General features: G+C 35.8%; 2 protein-coding genes across 2 annotated transcripts in view; both read left to right on the forward strand.

The window, feature by feature from the left end:
* The window catches only part of SNX2 (sorting nexin 2), a 31580-nt gene extending 24519 nt beyond the window's left edge, over positions 1–7061 (forward strand). The window contains exons 9-15 of the mRNA XM_014055986.2: positions 221–334; positions 581–674; positions 2001–2206; positions 3499–3642; positions 6124–6204; positions 6315–6386; positions 6602–7061. Of these exons, the coding sequence (XP_013911461.2) occupies positions 221–334; positions 581–674; positions 2001–2206; positions 3499–3642; positions 6124–6204; positions 6315–6386; positions 6602–6652 (762 nt within the window). The 3' untranslated portion in view covers positions 6653–7061. The remainder of the gene's footprint in view (positions 1–220; positions 335–580; positions 675–2000; positions 2207–3498; positions 3643–6123; positions 6205–6314; positions 6387–6601) is intronic.
* A 3865-nt stretch (positions 7062–10926) lies between these two features.
* Positions 10927–17753, forward strand: part of SNX24 (sorting nexin 24) — a 70070-nt gene continuing 63243 nt past the window's right edge. Inside the window, exon 1 of the mRNA XM_014055983.2 lies at positions 10927–11182. Coding sequence (XP_013911458.1) covers positions 11123–11182 — 60 coding nt within the window. The 5' untranslated portion in view covers positions 10927–11122. The remainder of the gene's footprint in view (positions 11183–17753) is intronic.

Here is a 17753-nt window from a genome sequence, read left to right on the forward strand (position 1 = left end):
ATCTAAATGTAAAGGTGCAGAAGAAAAGCAAATTGAAAGTCTATTTTTTTAACTTTTCCTCTGAGGATGTAAAAGTAGTAAATTTAAGAAATTAGGTTCCACTATATTGAAATGTATGAGGGGGAAGAAAACACTACATCCTTTTCAGTCCCTTTGGTGCCCAGTTAAACCTCCAGCCTTTTAACCAGTTTGTTTGCCCTTATTTGTCATTCAATTCCAGCTGCCGAGAGCAGTTAACACCCAGGCTCTGAGTGGAGCAGGAATATTGAGGATGGTAAACAAGGCTGCCGACGCTGTCAACAAAATGACGATCAAGATGAATGAATCGGATGCAGTAAGAGCTGATTTTTCGACTTGAATAATGAGATGAATTAATGAGGTTCAACAGTTGCATTTTAAAACCATAGGAGTAGAAAATGGGATATTAATTTACTTATTGGCTTGGATTCTCAATTGCATCAGTTGGCCACCTGTTTATACTGAGTTAATTTCTTTCTTTAGGAAGGGAACTGTAGTTTGCAATATAGCATAAATTCTAAAGGTTTGTTTGTTTGTTTGTTTGTTTGTTTCATTTTACCAGTGGTTTGAGGAAAAGCAACAACAATTTGAGAATCTGGATCAGCAACTTCGGAAACTTCATGGTAGTGTAGAAGCCTTGGTCTGTCACAGAAAAGGTAGATATGTTAATTAGATTTTTACTTTTTTAAAAGTTAAACATTAATTAATGTTTCTAAAATCTCTTCTGATCAGAAATCTTAAATAATTTCAGGACAAGAAACTAGCTAAACACTGAACTATGCAGTGTACAATACATCTCATGCAAAAATGTTGATGATTTTTAGAAACTGGAAAATCATTTTTTTCAATGGATATTTCTTACCAAATAATTTCAGTTTGTAAAGTAATTGAGCACTTGGGATTCTTGGACAGTGTCCTGCTTATAAATATATTAATCTTGCATTAAATGGATTAATTGAATATCTTTTTTTGCAACCTACTATAAGAAAAGTGATTTTTTTTTTACAATAAGAGGAACTAGATGAACAATGCTAGAGAGTAAAAGATGATATCCATGTATTAGGTATCAAAATTTTAATATCTGTGATTGAAGTACGATACAATATCTTTTGCCATTATATAAATCCCAATGTAGAGCACCATTAAAAAAAACTAACATAGTTAATTGGAAATTTGTCAGTTGCAGGAGTCTTTCCTAATTTCATAGAAATGGATAGAAAGGGGTGAATCAAGGTTGGAGCTAATCAGGTCCCTAAATCAGGTACATAAATCTTCCAGTGCAATCAATGGGATATGTGTAAGATAGAGGATGGAGTTCTTCTTGACATTTGTCCTCTTTTTGTATTAGATCAATACGATGTTCAGGGTTTGGTTTTTTTTATGCCCTAAACTGGATATTGAAGATTCACATCTAATCTATAGTGCAGGATATAATCTTTTTACGAGGAGATAGTAAATTACACAAACATCCAAATCCTTACATGTTTTGCATTACAATACACATGACTAAATTTATTTTACTGACATTTGCTTCATTGGCAGCAATTTCCCGACACTTTGCTTTATAAACTTTGGCAGAAGTTTTTAGCAGAGTTTATAGTAATATGACAGATTTTTATTCTGAAATGGTTCTAGTTACGAAGTCATGTCCAACCTTGTCTGATATACAAGATTATTTCATATCATACATACTATCATTTTAGGAGTAACGTACAAAGTTCTTGTGATTTTAGCATGTGCTTACTTTGTAATCTCTTTAAAATGGCTGAAATAATAGATAAAATAGAATTGAGTATTGGTGTAGAACATGATGTCAAACTTGCAGTGTCACGGTGGCATCATGTGATGTATCATGACTTTTCCCCCCTTTGCTAAACTTGGTGTTGGTGTGGCCAGCACGTAACGCATTCAGGCTGTGGGCCACGAGTTTAACAGTCCTGGTGTAGAAGATTCATATGAGTGTGTTCATTTGTTTGTTTCAGAACTGTCCATCAATACAGCTGCCTTTGCTAAAAGTGCAGCCATGTTAGGGAACTCAGAAGACCATACTGCTTTATCAAGAGCTTTGTCTCAGCTTGCTGAAGTTGAAGAAAAAATAGACCAGTTGCATCAAGAACAAGCTTTTGCTGATTTTTATGTATTCTCTGAGCTACTCAGTGATTACATTCGCCTTATTGGTGCTGTAAAAGTAAGCCCACATTTAAATCTATACAAATGTTCATATATAGGTACTTCTTACTTAATGACCTTTCTTTAGTAATTTTTGAAATTATTATGTTGCTGAAAAAAATGACCTGATTGGTCCTCACACGACTATTGCAGTGTCCCCACAATCATGTGATCACCATTTGAAAACTTCACAGCCAGCTTCCAACAAGCAAGTTAGATGAGGAATCTGGCAGACAGTCACAAACTGCAGTCATGTAATGTTTCACTCAACAACTGCAATAGGGACAGCTAGAGCTGCCATTACTAAGCACGGTGATATAATGTCATGTTTCAGTTAATCACTCCTTTGCTTATCGATGGAATTGCTGCTGCCATTTAGGGTCACAAAGTGAGGACTACTTGTGATTATATTCAATGCCATGACATTTGCTATTATATTTGATTTATGTACCTCATATTTCCTGAATCCAAGGTAGATCTTATGTGAAAGGGAGGACTAGAATTCAAAATGTCCCTGTTTCTTAATCATTATATCTAGGGAACTCTCATACAAGTTCTTGGAACCTTTCTGAATTTGGGCTTTGAAAACTAATCAGGATGAGGTTTGGGTAGTATTTTCATAGGCAACATTAGACAATTTTACTGCAGCCTAAAGTGAGATGTCAAAAAAAAAAATCTTGGAAAAACAATGTTGCCAAGAAAATTGCATAAATGGAAGTTCCCATGAAGTCAACGATACAGTAAACCTTTCTTGCCAACTGCCTCATTTAGTGACCATTCAAATTACAATGGTGCTGAAGAAAAATAACTTTATGAGCAGTGTCCACATGTCAGTACATGTTGTCCTGTGCCTGTCTTGTTATCCTTCCTTCCCAACCCTAACCCCCCATAAAACCAAAATACCAATGAAAAAGTAATTGCAGGAGAATAAGCATTTAAAAAGTCAGGCAGAGGAGACAGATTATTTAGGTTTCCCCCCCCAACCCCCACTCGCTCCTTTTTTTCCTTCCATTCACAAAGTGGAGAGATTGGACAGGAAGGGATTACAAGAGAGTAAGGGAGACACACGTGTGTCATTCTGGACTCCCAGTCCCAAGGACAAGTCTTGTACATTACAGGCAGCAGCTGCCCAGGTTAAATACTTCTTTAGATTCAAGTTATTTTGTAGATGAATAACTATAGGCATTTAAGTTAAACATTTAATAATGATCAGAGCTCTTTTTAGTTAAGATGCAAAACTTTTTTCTTGAAATGTTAGATTTTGAATAAGGTTACTCTCATCTTTTTTTAAAAAAACCACATTGTTTATAGGGTGTATTTGATCATCGAATGAAATGTTGGCAGAAATGGCAAGATGCTCAAGTCATGTTACAGAAAAAACGAGAGGCTGAAGCTAAACTTCAGCTTGCCAACAAACCTGACAAATTACAGCAAGCTAAAGATGAAATCAGAGAGGTAAATTTTATAATGCAGTGCCTTTTTAATTTAAAAAAACTTTTGTTCTTCATATTCTTTGCCTTTAGTGCATTTCAAATATGGTTTTAATCTCATTAGTACAATTATTATTACAATAACAGTAATTTCATACATTATCTTAAATGTATATTCATATTTGTGTTTTACAAACTGAATGCCACTTTTTAAAATAAAAAGTTACAGCATTTAGACTGAGTCAATTTATATTAGCCTATATGAAACTCTCATTTCCAAAATATAAATTTCTCACTGTCAACTTTACAATTGCATATACATATTTTTCACTTGTACAGCATACTCTATCATCATTATAATGTTAAAAGAGCTAGAGAGTATCATAATCATAATCTCTACACTTTTTTCTGTTATGCTTCATCAAGGAAATCGAAGAGGTAGGAGAACATACGTTTCCTGTTCTTATTTCTTACATTGAATAAGAATTGTTAATATTCATTAACAAATCCACCTCTACATTTTTCTTTAAAAAATTTCTTACTAGACATTTTTCTTACTAGACATATTCTTTTAACAAAGTAGCATATTGTCTTCAATGAAGATTTTATACTTTTACGAAAATGCTCAATAATCAGGAGAGCAATAAGTATTTTAGTGGTATGATAAGGATTAAATGACTGAGAATAGATAGTGGGTTTTGCCTATTGTTTAGAGTAGCATAGACTTGTAGTTAAAATGTGCCTAAGGAGGGAACAGTTTACTGAAAATATTTTACACGTAATTTCATATCATTTGGATGCTGTTTGCATTATCAGATTTATGTGTGGCACAGAAAACCAACATAAGCTCTGTAAAAATATTTGTTGCTTTTCTTGTGACTCAGTTACTGTAGAATTAAATTTCTCCATGGTATCGACGGAAGAATCCAGAATGGATTATTCGTTGACTGAATTGAAATTCTGAAGATATGCCTCCTTGGGTCCCCAGTCTTTCAATTCAGTCTCAGCTCGAAGGACTGGTTTTCTTGAGCTCTCAGCTCAAGTTTGAAAGATTGTTGGACTTCTAATTTAAGAACATTAAATATCAACATAAATTGAAGGAAGATTGGTTCGCCGTGGTGAGGAGCGCTGTAGGCATATTTGAGGGCTTAATTAGCCCAATTTAGAGCGATTGCCGCTTTTAGGTGGCTGAGATCTGATATTTACCTCAGGAAACAATTTAAGACTGTTAGTAGCTAGAAGTGAAGATCGTGCTAACAATCTTATGTGACTGATTGCCCGGCAGCTATAAGGTGCAGGGAGACGAAAGTGACAGGTGCCCTGTTCACTCATACTGGTGCCAAATTTAAAGTGACGAGAGTGGCTGAGGTATCGGGGTCGGCTAACCAATTCATCTGTTAACCGAACCTCTGTATTGTAGCAACGGTTGACGGAAAATTGAGGCTTCAGTTATTCTCCGGAATTCTAATTCTTCAGAGCAGTTTTTTATTAACACAATCCATGAATCTAATAAATAAATAACTGCAAGCTATTTTTAAAAGTCTAATATTGAAATTTTTACAGACTATTTTTTTTTAATGAATTTGGATTTAAACTGCTTTTGTCAGATTTTCTACATATCAACATTCTTCTATCCATTGTCATAATTTCCTTTGAACACTTTTCCATAATTATATTTGAGTTGGAAACTTTTAATATCCAATTTGACATATTCACTGCAATCACTATATTTTTTAATTGATCTTTAATTTTATATATACATTCTGTTTAGTGGAAGGAGCCTTTTTAGGGATGATAGTTCCAAATACCTGACTGTATGTTGATTCATATACGAGTTATTCAAATAGAATTGAATATGTGCACACTGGGAAGTTGATCTGGCGGTCCTGCACACATGAAGACCAGCTGGCCGATGCGCCAGAACCCGGAAGAGCAACGGACAATGGCTCTTGTGCCCGGAAAGATGGCTCTGTGTGTCACTTTCTGCACACATGCCATAGGTTCGCCACCACCAGCCTCGGGTATCTAACGCCAAGACTACTGTAGTTTCATACTATGTGTCAAGTATAACAGATACATGAAAGGCTGACGTAAATATTAATCCTAAATTTGAGAATAATTAATCCTTTTAAGTATATCGGGAGATAGAACTTATGCTATAGGTCAGTGGTCCCCAACTTTTCCAGCACTACGGACCAGTAGCGTGGCAGAAGGGGGCATGGTTGCATGTGCGCGCTCTTGCACAAATGCACCGTCACACACAAACCGCCACTTGCATGGCCTGCTTCTCAACAGGCCCGCACTGGGCCATAAAGTGGGGATTGGAGATCCATGTTATACATCTATTATTATTAGTTGTTATTTTATAGGAAATTTGAACAACATATTCTGGAACTATCATTAGAAGTTAAACTATTTATTTATTCATTTATACATTCAATCTTTAAAAAAATAGCCAAATGCTTAATTATATGTGTTTAAATTATATGCATTTTTTAACTTTTAGTGGGAAACAAAAGTTCAACAAGGAGAGAGGGATTTTGAACAAATCTCCAAAACAATACGCAAAGAAGTAGGACGATTTGAGGCATGTATACAGGCTGTTGTGAAAAAAATGTTTATTAAATGGATCTTAATGAAATAAACTTTGGCAAGGTTGTTCAGTGAGTAAACACCTTAATTCTCTTTTATTCTCAGAAAGAACGTGTGAGAGACTTCAAAACCGTTATAATCAAGTACTTGGAATCATTAGTGCAAACACAACAGCAGGTAAGATTATCTTCAACTAATAACACATTTTAGAGTTTTACTCAATGAAATTCATTAGATGTTTACATTAAAAGAATTAATGTTTACAAAAGAATTAATGTTTACAGATGTTTACATTAAAAGAATTTTGGGTAGTCGTGCATGTGTGTACGTACATATATGCATGTGTACACATGAAATGCTGTTTACTACTTTCTCTTTTTTTTCCTCCCCAGCTGATAAAATACTGGGAAGCATTCCTACCTGAAGCCAAAGCCATTGCCTAGAAAAGACGACTTTCCAATATGAAGATTCTTTGGATGTTCTCCCAGTTGAATTAAATTCCACAATGAAATCACTTTAAAATCATCCAAATAAACCACTATATATTTTATGAATTTAACATGTGGCTTTTTATATACTATAGCATCTTATTAACAGCTGCATGTCCTGACACTCTTTGGACTGTGGCATGACATTCTGCAATACTTGCGAATTGAACACTATTGTGTCTTAATATTTGCACTAAGATGTGCAATGCAAGGCCAGAACATTATTTTTGTTCTTTACTATAAGTTCTGTCTACTTGATCTTTATGAAATAAATTGCATTTATTAATGTTCACATACACATTCCTGTAAATAATCAAGATTTTGTGATTACAGTAATAAAGGGATGTATCTTGTGCAACATTAATCATTACCTGTGTTAATTTTGTTCTTCATTAATTGATTATAAACTATAAACTCTAAGTGAAATAATTGGTATTAAGTAGTTCCATCAGTTTTATGCATATGCAAAGTATTTTCAAAATTAAACCATTGTACTTAAATGCCTTTTATTTGGCCTTAACAAAAATATCGGATACTAAACCATAAAACTGTTACAATTTACAAATCAATTTGTTTGGATTGTTTCAAACTGATATCATTCTAGTAACAAGGCTCCTTGATCCAATGAAGAGTTCTATCAGGGAATAAAACTGAAGACTCAACGTTCTTCTACTTACATTCTTAGGCTATTCTAAGGGATTTCCTGTTTTTAAAAGCACATTTACACAGTTAAAAAAAGAAGGTAGTCCTGAAATTCTGTAGAGCCAATTATTCAATCAGATAACATCCAGATATTTATCTTAGGTTTTTTTAAAGTCACTATACAATTTGGAAAATGGCATATCTTTTTTTAAAAACGATTCTGTGAATTTTTTATGTTCCTGATGTTTAAATTCTATGGTTTGAATATTTGTCTCAGTGGAAACATGGATTTTGCCATCTCCACTTCCTCTGAAGAAATCTGATGTTGGTTCTAGCTGTTCTAACTGGCAGGTATTTTGGCAACTTGTGTTATTTCTAGGGTTGCAATGTTTTAACTCCTTATCTGATAAGGCTTATCAGATAGATTTACATTTGCATGTAACAATTGCTTGAATATTTTATTAATCAGTCCTAAAGTGGAAATCCCACATAGAAGATAACAAAACATCCCAGTAAGCTCTATAATTTTGATGCATTTGCCTATTACTGGGTGGAGAATTTACAGGCTTGTTCTATGAAAAAGTATTAAAGTAATGATTGTGTTTTTACAGGACGGCTTTTTTCCCTAATGTTATCTTTTAATGGAAGTAATTACCTGCATGATTTACTACTGCATTATTGCAGCAAATTTTTTTGCCCTTTTTTAATTAACCAGTGGAATAGCCAAGGTTGTTGATGGCATTAAATTGTTTGGAATGGTAAAACAATAAGAAACTGCAAAGAGCTCCATAAGAGATTTTCACACATTAGGGGATTGAATATCAAAATAGCAGATGTCATTCAATGTGAGCAAGTGTAAAATGATGCACATTGGTTCCAAAAAGCCTAACTATTCATGCAAACTAATAGGGTCAGAGTTACATCAGAGTTACATGTAATCAAACTTGCAATTTATTACCACAAGATACAGGGCTGGCTAGCAGCTTGGTTTGTTTCAAAAATGGTTAAACCAATTCATGGAAGACATGGGAATCAGTGGCTATTAGCCTTGATGTCAGTGTGACTGTCTGAAGGCTTATTGCTGAGAGGTCTGTATGCTTCCTTGGACAGTTGATTAACCACTGGGAGAATAGACTCTGAACTCAGTGAATCCAATGCAGCAGGGGATTTTTGAATATCTCCATTATTCATTTACCAGAGTTTCATGTAAGTCATACTAATATACTGTATAAAGAGAATCTAAGTAAACAAATGAAATTTGGTGCTTATTCATAATCAAAACCATCAAATATGTGCTTTGTTCGTATGAAAAAGTAATCTCCATTCCACCCTGCTTTCAATCAACTCAGGAAAAACTAAGCCAATTTTGTGAGAATTTAATTAAACAAATCGGCTGATTCTGATTGATCTTATATAACTCTTTAACAAACTTTAGCTCCTCTCAACACAGTGAAGTTCTCAATATACATTTTGTGAAGATCTTCTTTAAAATTGGAAATAAGTGAAAACATTAGGACTCCACTAATCTAGAGTCACAGATATCACTTGGAATAGAGATTTAAAAAAAGAATGGTGCTTTCTGAAAAATCACTTCACATTCTGTCAAAATCACTTCAAGAATACAGCATAAAATAATCCAGGAAGTAATACCTCCAGGATAACATTTTGGAATCTGTAGGCCTACTGACCTACACAAAAGAGTTCAGGAAAACTGCTAAAATGAGACTGATGAAAAAATATAAGATGAATCCTGTAGGTGCCTAGGATAATTGATGCTTTTCTCAAATTTGCCAAAACCATTTAGATGACTTCCGTAGGAACATGATGTGGACTGGTGATTAAAAAGTGGAACTTTTCATACCATGGTCAATACTGAAGGGCATTAAGAGATCCAGCAGAACAATGGATACATAACTCCATCCTGCTTTCACTATAGATCATTCAAAAGTGAAACCAATGCCATTTCCATTCAATATCCAGTTCTGAATCTTGACTGAAAGGGCTTCATATCCATCAGCCTGAGGAGTAGCTCCCCTTTAAGTCTTAAGACACTCTCAGATGAAAATAACCACATCCCCAGGCCTGGATTCTCTGTTAATTCCATACCCAAAATCTAGCTGGCACATATCTGAAAGAGCCACCCTAACCTCTGGACCCAGCCAGGTCTCAGTAACACATGCCAAATAAGCACTAAACTTTGGCAGCATTTATTCCTTGAGAATCTTGTATCAATAGAATACTAAAATACAGCTCTAATATTCTGTAGTGAAGATAATGCAACATTCAGAAAATTTAAAAATGAACATACTTTCATAGAGCTGCATTTAGCAGCTTTTATTTTAAGGGAGAATGGTTCGCTTCACATGGAATACATATTTGATAGGAAGATATAAATAGATACATTTGGTCACTGAAAGTTAATCATTAACATCTTTCTGATTTTTATGCTAATATAATCAACATCAAAGAGAAAGAAAAGTCTCTGAACTGACTTCAAGTCCTAATACCCATGGAGTTTTCCTGGCATCAATACTGGAATGATTTGCCAATTTCCCAAATACTTTTTCTACTTCTCAGTCTAGGCTACACAATGTTGGTTTGGGTGGTAGTCTATTCAATCTTGCTTAGCCAGACAAGTTTGTCCAGGTGTCTGTCTCTGCTTAGGATATGATCAGCACTAAGGCTGAGTCCAGTCAAGGTGTTTAAATACCATTTCAATTCATACATGTTATAAATGCAGCTTCTAAATACATTTTTAATTGGCTTAAGATGTTAGGTATGCCTATGGATATCTTAATCTGTAAAGATTTACTGTAATGCCATGGAATTTAAAATCTTGATAGTTACATTTTCTCCCACAAGAGTTCTGTACTGCCTGTAGCAGCAAAAACAGAATTCCAGACGATACACAACAATCCTATTTCATATGTATTTAACCTCATATAAATTAACCATTTACATAGGAAAGAAAAAGAGGTTTGCATCTCTTTAGAGAGCAATGTTCGAGTTCAAGTAAACAGAAGGCAGCAAAGAATATGAGCCCAAAGAATCGGAGTCTGAAATTTTTAATGATGTCAAGTGCGCATCTTTTGCAAACTAACAACTGTTCTCGAATTAAGAAAATTTTGCGTTTTATTTTACAAACTTGCAGCCACTGCATTTTTTTCCTTCTGTTTACGGTCTAGCTAGCCTATCTATTAACATTACTATTGGATGACAGTTCAGATTGCGCATTCCAAAAAAGGCGTTCCCCTTACTCAGTATTGCCTAATGCGTCAACTTGCAATTAAGTAGGGGCGGAGGCACCTAAGGGCTGTCCTTATCCCACATTGCTGCAACCGCTTTAATAAAAAGTATGAACATCCCTGTGGCAACTGATGCCGAAAATATCGCAGCCTCCAGCAGGAGCAAAGATAACATTTACCCTGGCGCACAGGACGCCCTCCCTATCGCCCAAGACCAGGAGAGCTGGGAGTAGGAAAGGCACCCTCCCTCGCTCTCCCCCCCTCCTCCTCCGTTTCGCTTTCCCAGTCCATCTTGCACCAGGAATCACGTGGGGGAAGAGCGGAGACTGCTGTTCCCATAGAGATAGAAAAAAAGGTTGCCCTTGCCAGTCATGTGATTTCCACTGGCCCCACGGCTCCTTCCGCCAGGCTTTGCGCTGCCCGGGGGACGTAGAGTCCCCCCTCCCTCCCCTTGCCTATCCTTTCCACGAATGCCCCTCCCCCACCCACCCACCGTGGAGAATCCGTCCAGGGGCTGCGCTCGCGCACCAGCCGTACCATGGAGGTTTTTATTCCTTCGTTCCGCTATGAGGAGAGCGAATTGGAAAGGGGCTACACGGTGAGTGGTGGCCAAGGCGAAGGCGCTAATGACTCCCCCTCTTCCCCCTGCAGAGGATGGGATGGTACAGCTCGGGGGCCGGGCGTTTGCTTGCCTTCTCCCGGAGAAGCGCGCGCAGGCAGTGCTCCTGAATAGAAGGGATTTGCAAGGCTGGTGCGTTGGGCTAGCAGCCAGATCGCCGACAAGGCGGCGAATGATTTTAGTGCTAAATTTATTTTGCGGGATCCAATCGGGGTCGGTCACCGGGACCAGAGGCTTACTCCCGCCCGCTTTGGGATTCGTGCTGGAGCCCATCCTCAGGGAACTTTTCTCTAGCAGAGTGTGCGCTTTGAACTATTTTGTGTATGGTGTTCATATGGTGCCTGATTGTGTGTTCGCCAACTGCAAAGCCACACAACACAGACAAAATAGTCCAAAGTACTGCTAGACAGTACTGCTAGACAGAAGTTCTCTGAGAATGGGCTCCAGCACCAGTCCGAAAGCTCGTAAAATAAAACCTGTAGTCCCGGTGACCGACCCACATTGAATCCAGCAACATTATCTTGGGACACGTATATTCGACTTCATTCATAAACATATTTTGATTATAGTGTAAAGCTAGTGAATGGTTGGGTTACCGTTTGAACTTGTCATTCTATATCATTGCTACCTAGCTAGCTGAAGGCTTGAGGGCATTCTAAGTAGGCTATGATGGAAGATTTGGATCAAATTTTATTGATTAAAAAATTCCGGCTTAGGACAATTTATCTTGGAACATGTGTGAAATGTTTCTTAGAGATACATAACGCAACAGAAAGGCAGCGGATACCAAAGCAGATACAAACTGCATTTAGGGAAAAAAAATGCTTTTTCCCTTGTCTGGAATCCTCCAAAGTGTACTACTTGAAGTATGCCCTGGTATTTTTGGCCCTTGCTCCACACAGTGGAGTCCATGTGTCTGTTTTAAAGTTGTAGCTCTTTCTCTTAAGTGAAGAAGCAGTGTTTATATTTTGTCAGAGTAAAACATTTAGGGTTACTTAACCTGTAGCCTAATTATTAAATGTTCCTGTCAAATGTCCAGCTAACAAATATCACTTCTGCTGTGTGTTTCCTCACAAGTCTTGAGTTAAATATGGAAACTGTTTTACTATCCCTAATTAACCAAAACTAGAATTAACTTCCATCCTTCACTTCTCTCTGCAATATGTGAGCTGATGCTAGAGACAAGCTGTTGAATCTGACTTTAAATGGGGTGGGTGGGGAGGATCTCACACATTCATAAAGAATATGAATTAAATTATATATATATATTCAAACAAGATAGAGGTGTTGCTTATGAGGAGTTTGGATGGGGTGCTTAATCTCAAAAAAATCAAATTTCCTTTTGGATACTTCTAGATTCTGCTTTGCATTTGGAGGCTTGTCTGAAGTTCGGAGTGCCTTTACCAGATTTAAGGCAATGATATATAGAATAAAGCCATTAATTAGGCCTGCCTCTGCTTTAGTTAAGTTAAACTGGATTGGTGCAACACACATTCTATTTTGAAAATATAGTTGGTCTATAACCGTGATGGCAAACCTCTCTGTGGACAGGTGAGCCATCGCCCCAGTTCAGCTCTGCTGTGCATGCACATGCATTTCCCGCCAGCCAGCTGGTGTTCAGGTCTCTGCCACACATACGTGGGGGGAACGCATGTGGAGGCCATGCATGCATGCGCGGGGTGCATGCATGGGTGCCACACATGCATTGCATTTTGGGGATTTGGGAGGCACACATTCACACATATGCACATGCGCTTTGGGCACTCGGTCTAGAAAAGGTTAGCCATCACTGGTCTACAAGAATACTGAGTGGCAAATGTTTGAGATGGAGCCATAATGTACAACTTCACTGATTACTGTGGCTCCTGCTCTAGTTGGCTTTGCCTGACTTAGGACACGGTTCAAAATTACAGTACAGATAATCCTTGACTTACAACAGTTCATTTAGTGACAGTTCAAAGGTACAGTGGCACTGAAAAAAGTGAATGACCGTTTTTCACACTTAAAACCGTTGCAGCACCCCCATGGTCACATGATCAAAATTAGAACATTTGATAACTGATTCAGATTTCTGACAGTTTCAGTGTCCCTGGGTCAAGTGATCAGTTTTTGCAACCTTCTGACAAGCAAAGTCAATGGGGAAGCCAAATTCACTTAACGTAACAACTGCATTGATTCACTTAACATCTGTGGCAAGACAGGTCATAAAATGGGGCAAAATTCACTTAACAAATGTTTCACTTAGCAACAGAAATGTTGTGCTCAATTGTGATCATAAGTTGAGGACTACCTCTAGTTACCTTGAATACTTTACTTCTAGAATAGCTTGAGATCTTTTCATATTATGTTCCCTAACATTTATTTATTACAGCATTCTCTACCCTAAAATCTGATGAAACATCTGTTCTCTTGGCAGAGGCATGATTGATGAAGACAATAGAAAGAGGTACTCAGTGGCTACATTTAACTCTGGACCTCTGCATCAGGAAGTCTCAGGACCACACCTGCACTTTTTCCAGTAGTTTTTCATCAATTGGTTAAGAATTTCCTATTTATAAGACTACCAGATCTGGGCTAGAAAACCACAAATGGCATGGAAAAGCCAGAGTTTTTTGTACTTTTTGACTACCATCTCAGGTCATAGACTTAGTAGCCCTATTATTTAGGAAAACATTTGATTCTCACATAAGTGTAAATTTCATTTGATAATTTCCTCAGTATTTGTCTGCTTTATACTGTAAGAAAATCTTACTGCACTTTTTTCCTACGTATTTTTAATGTTGCATTAGTTTCAGTTGTTAATCTTTGTGATAGAAGGATGACATAAATTTTCATTAAAATAAAATAACATTAACTAGCCTTTTCTTTGTTACAAGACATTAACATTTCTGGGAGTGGTAAGTTTGAGTTCCCAAATAGAGGACTTGTCAGAACTATTGGCTGATTCCCTAGTGTAGAAACTAACTTTACAGGAAAATCACAGTTACATGTTTTCCAAATTTAATAACATGCATTCATCTCATTATTTTTGTTAGTGGAGTTATTTTTTATCCCACCTTTGTTTTTATAAATAATTCAAGGTGGGAAACATATCTATTAGTAGTAGTTCTAGTACTCCTCCTAACTTTCCCACAACAAACCTGTGAGGTGAGTTGGACTGACAGAGTGACTGGCCCAAAGTCACCCAATTGTCTTGCATTTCTAAGGCAGAACTAGAACTTAAAGACTCCTGATTGCTGGTTAGCCTGATGCCTTTTTAAGGCTTCATCCAATTCATACTATACTTTATGTATCAGTATATCATTGTTTGATAATGAGATTGAAACCAAAATATTAAAACAGTATGCAAAATATGTATATTCTGGGCATTTTCAGTATCATTACAGCAATATAACTTTATTGAGAAGTGATTTTGGTGCCTTTTCTTTTGGTAGTGGGACTCTATTCAAACTTTCTAAGGAAATTAAATATCTATTGTATGTGGAAAGATTCCTCAGTGATATATTTTCTTCAATTCATACTAGTCAACATTTAAACTTTTTACAAACACTTTAAATTGATGAGTGGATCTCCAAACTATTGATTTCTCTGCTTAAAAATGCAACAGTTGTTCATGATTTGGTAGTGAATAACCTTTAAATGTAGACATTTTGTGAACATGTCCTTGGGGAACAATTTAACTTTAAAATGACACCCATGAGCACTTGTTATCATTTAAGTATGATTCTTTTGCCAATGACAGAAGAGCAAATACTAGTTAGATTTCTAAGGTTGATTCCAGTATGAGCAAACCACCTGAATAAATTAATTTGTGCTTGATTCATATTGATCATAAACATTTATTGGTATGTTATAGGTCAAGGTGACATGTGTTTAAGTAGATCAAAGTGCAAAGGGCATATTTGACTGACAGGCTTAGAGTGTTCTTAATTAAATCCCCCCCCCTATCCTGTTAGCTTTTAATTGCCTTCATGTAATGTTTTCTTAAAACACTTTTTAGAAAGATAATTTTACCCATCCTTATGCCTACTCTTGTCTCATAAAGATAAGTTAATTATACTTAATTATAAAGTAAGTGTAATTCTTACTGTCTAATGGAACCTCGTATACAGATTAATAACAAAATATCTTCAAAAGTATTTGGAATGTGCTTTTTTTCTTTTGTGGCACTCCTCTGCATTATCAATATAGAAGTGCTACATAATATAAATTATTATCTTTCTCTTCTTTTAATTTTGAAATACTTGGTCTAGTTCATTAAGTTCTTCTGTGAATGAAGCAATACGTAGAACAGATAGGGTATAAAAAATACAGGTTTGATATTGGTAGAAAAAGACAAATCACTACATATTTCGCTTATTTTAAAAATTTTAGTTAGCAAAACTACTTAAATTCTATCCCTTGAAGACTACAATTATTAATACCAATTATTAAAACTGCTCTAAATATAACTGAAATATATGTTGTTGTTTAAAAGAATAAATGTTTGTTTCAAGTACACAATAATCCAGCAGTGCTTATATGCAGGTTTTTTAGGCTGTACTAAGGAAAACATATCCCCTTAGAAAAATGAATGAAAGTAGAGTGAATGTGGATGAACACACCAAGAGGGAGGGAGGGAGAGAGAGAATTGACTGGTTTCCCTGTCCCAAAATGAAGGTCTATTTGGGAGGCTGGAAAAAATTCAATATTTGCTTTGAATTCTGCAGTAGGTATTCACACTGCACAGATACAGCTTATTTTAAAGGTTGGACCTTCCCATATAGTTGACATATGTAATTTCTTGAAAATATGCAGCTGTCAGTAAATAAAATTTCCAGTATAAAACATTAGTTATTCCTGTTTAGCTGTTTTGGTAATAAAAGTATTATTTAAAGGCACAGTTTAAAAGTCATGCAGAAAAATATTCATATGCTGCAATGGGGCTTCAAACTGGAGAAAAATGAAATCCAATGTCTCCTCATCATTCCATTCATAATCTTAAAATGAGCTTGATTATGTGGTGAAATAATCAATAAGATAGCTGTAAGTATATATTGATTAAGAAAATTGTTTTCATAACATGTAAACAAATTTCACTCCAGCTGACTTGGTTTCTTCTTTCTTTGCATTCAAATGAGTTTTCTTAGGTTCTTGAGAAATACATTAAGATGAGTAGAATCTACTTTTAATGGTGTTTGGGATCACAATATATCAATTTTAGTGCTAATGATATTACTTTAGCTATGTAACCAATAGGTGCTTTACATAGTATCCAAGTATCTTCTAATAGTGTTAGATGCTATTATTTCTTACTTGTAACTCTTGGTATCTATTTACATGTTATACTACCTATTTGCATCATAATATATTCATGAACATTTCAAACAATGATTGATTGGTTGATATTTCTTTTCCAGCACATTATTTTACAATATGTTTATAGCATATTTTCCCAATAATAACAGTTATGTTTAAGTTTTTATATTAAAATACTTAGAAGCTTCTTAAAAGTAACCATAATTATAACAGTGACAGAGTTGTAAGGGACCTTGTAGGTCATTTAGACCAATTCCTTCTTTCATAGGAGACTCTTTCCAAAGTCTCCATATCTTTTAGGGACGAACAAGCAATTATCATCAAAATAATACTTGTGAACCAGACAAAAGCAGTGTCAGTACTGTATGGGTCAAGAAAGAGACTAGATAGCCCAAAGGTCAATCCTTGTTGTAAAGATGCATAGCAAAGGCATTAATGCTTCTCATATTACTCATAGTTCTGTAAGCTTCCTGTTTTTACCACTTATTTCTGAATAAAATGGTTTTTTATTCTGTGTATTGTCAGAATAAGAACATGAACAGAGTTAGCAAAACTGTGGTCTGTTGCTAACAAATGAAATCAACAGAATTAGTGATGTTTCAGTCCCATGTTCAAATCAGTGGAGAAATGATATGAATCACAGTATTAAAAGAAATTGGTGGACCAGTAAAATCAATCAGTTTCTACATAAGAACATAGCTTCCATTTATATTACCATTTATTCTTTTTATATGAAAGGAAAGTTTTGTCCAAATCTGAACTGGAAAGCTGTGAAAACCCTTCATAACGAATCAGAGAACATTTATTTGATAGGCTTCATTTGGACCAATAATGACTAAACTGCCTCTCTTGCTGTCACTGAGATAGCACAAGGTAGCAAAGAATTAGAATTCATTATTGGCCAAGTGTGATTAGACATCTAAGGAATTTGTCTCCAGTGCATAAACTCTCAGTGTACATACAACAATATGTTGTATATAGATTGTTATCATAATCGTAAAAACGCATTCATCATAAAACATTAAATCAACACTTAGTTATAGTCATGGATAATTGTGGGATACTAAAGAAATCATATTGGGATATTAAGTAAACAATATAAATTGTAAGATGCAAGCAACAAAGTTATAGTCCTAAGAACATAAGGAGATAGGTAATAGGGAAGATGAGAACAATGATGGTAATACTGCCTGTCCAGATAGTTTGACAGTGTTGTGGGAATTAGTTGTTTAGCATAGTGATGGCATGGGGG

The sequence above is a fragment of the Thamnophis sirtalis genome, unplaced genomic scaffold, assembly GCF_051295495.1.
Source record: "Thamnophis sirtalis isolate CommonGarterSnake01/CBP01778 unplaced genomic scaffold, rThaSir2_p1.2 scaffold_5, whole genome shotgun sequence".
NCBI lineage: Eukaryota > Metazoa > Chordata > Lepidosauria > Squamata > Natricidae > Thamnophis > Thamnophis sirtalis.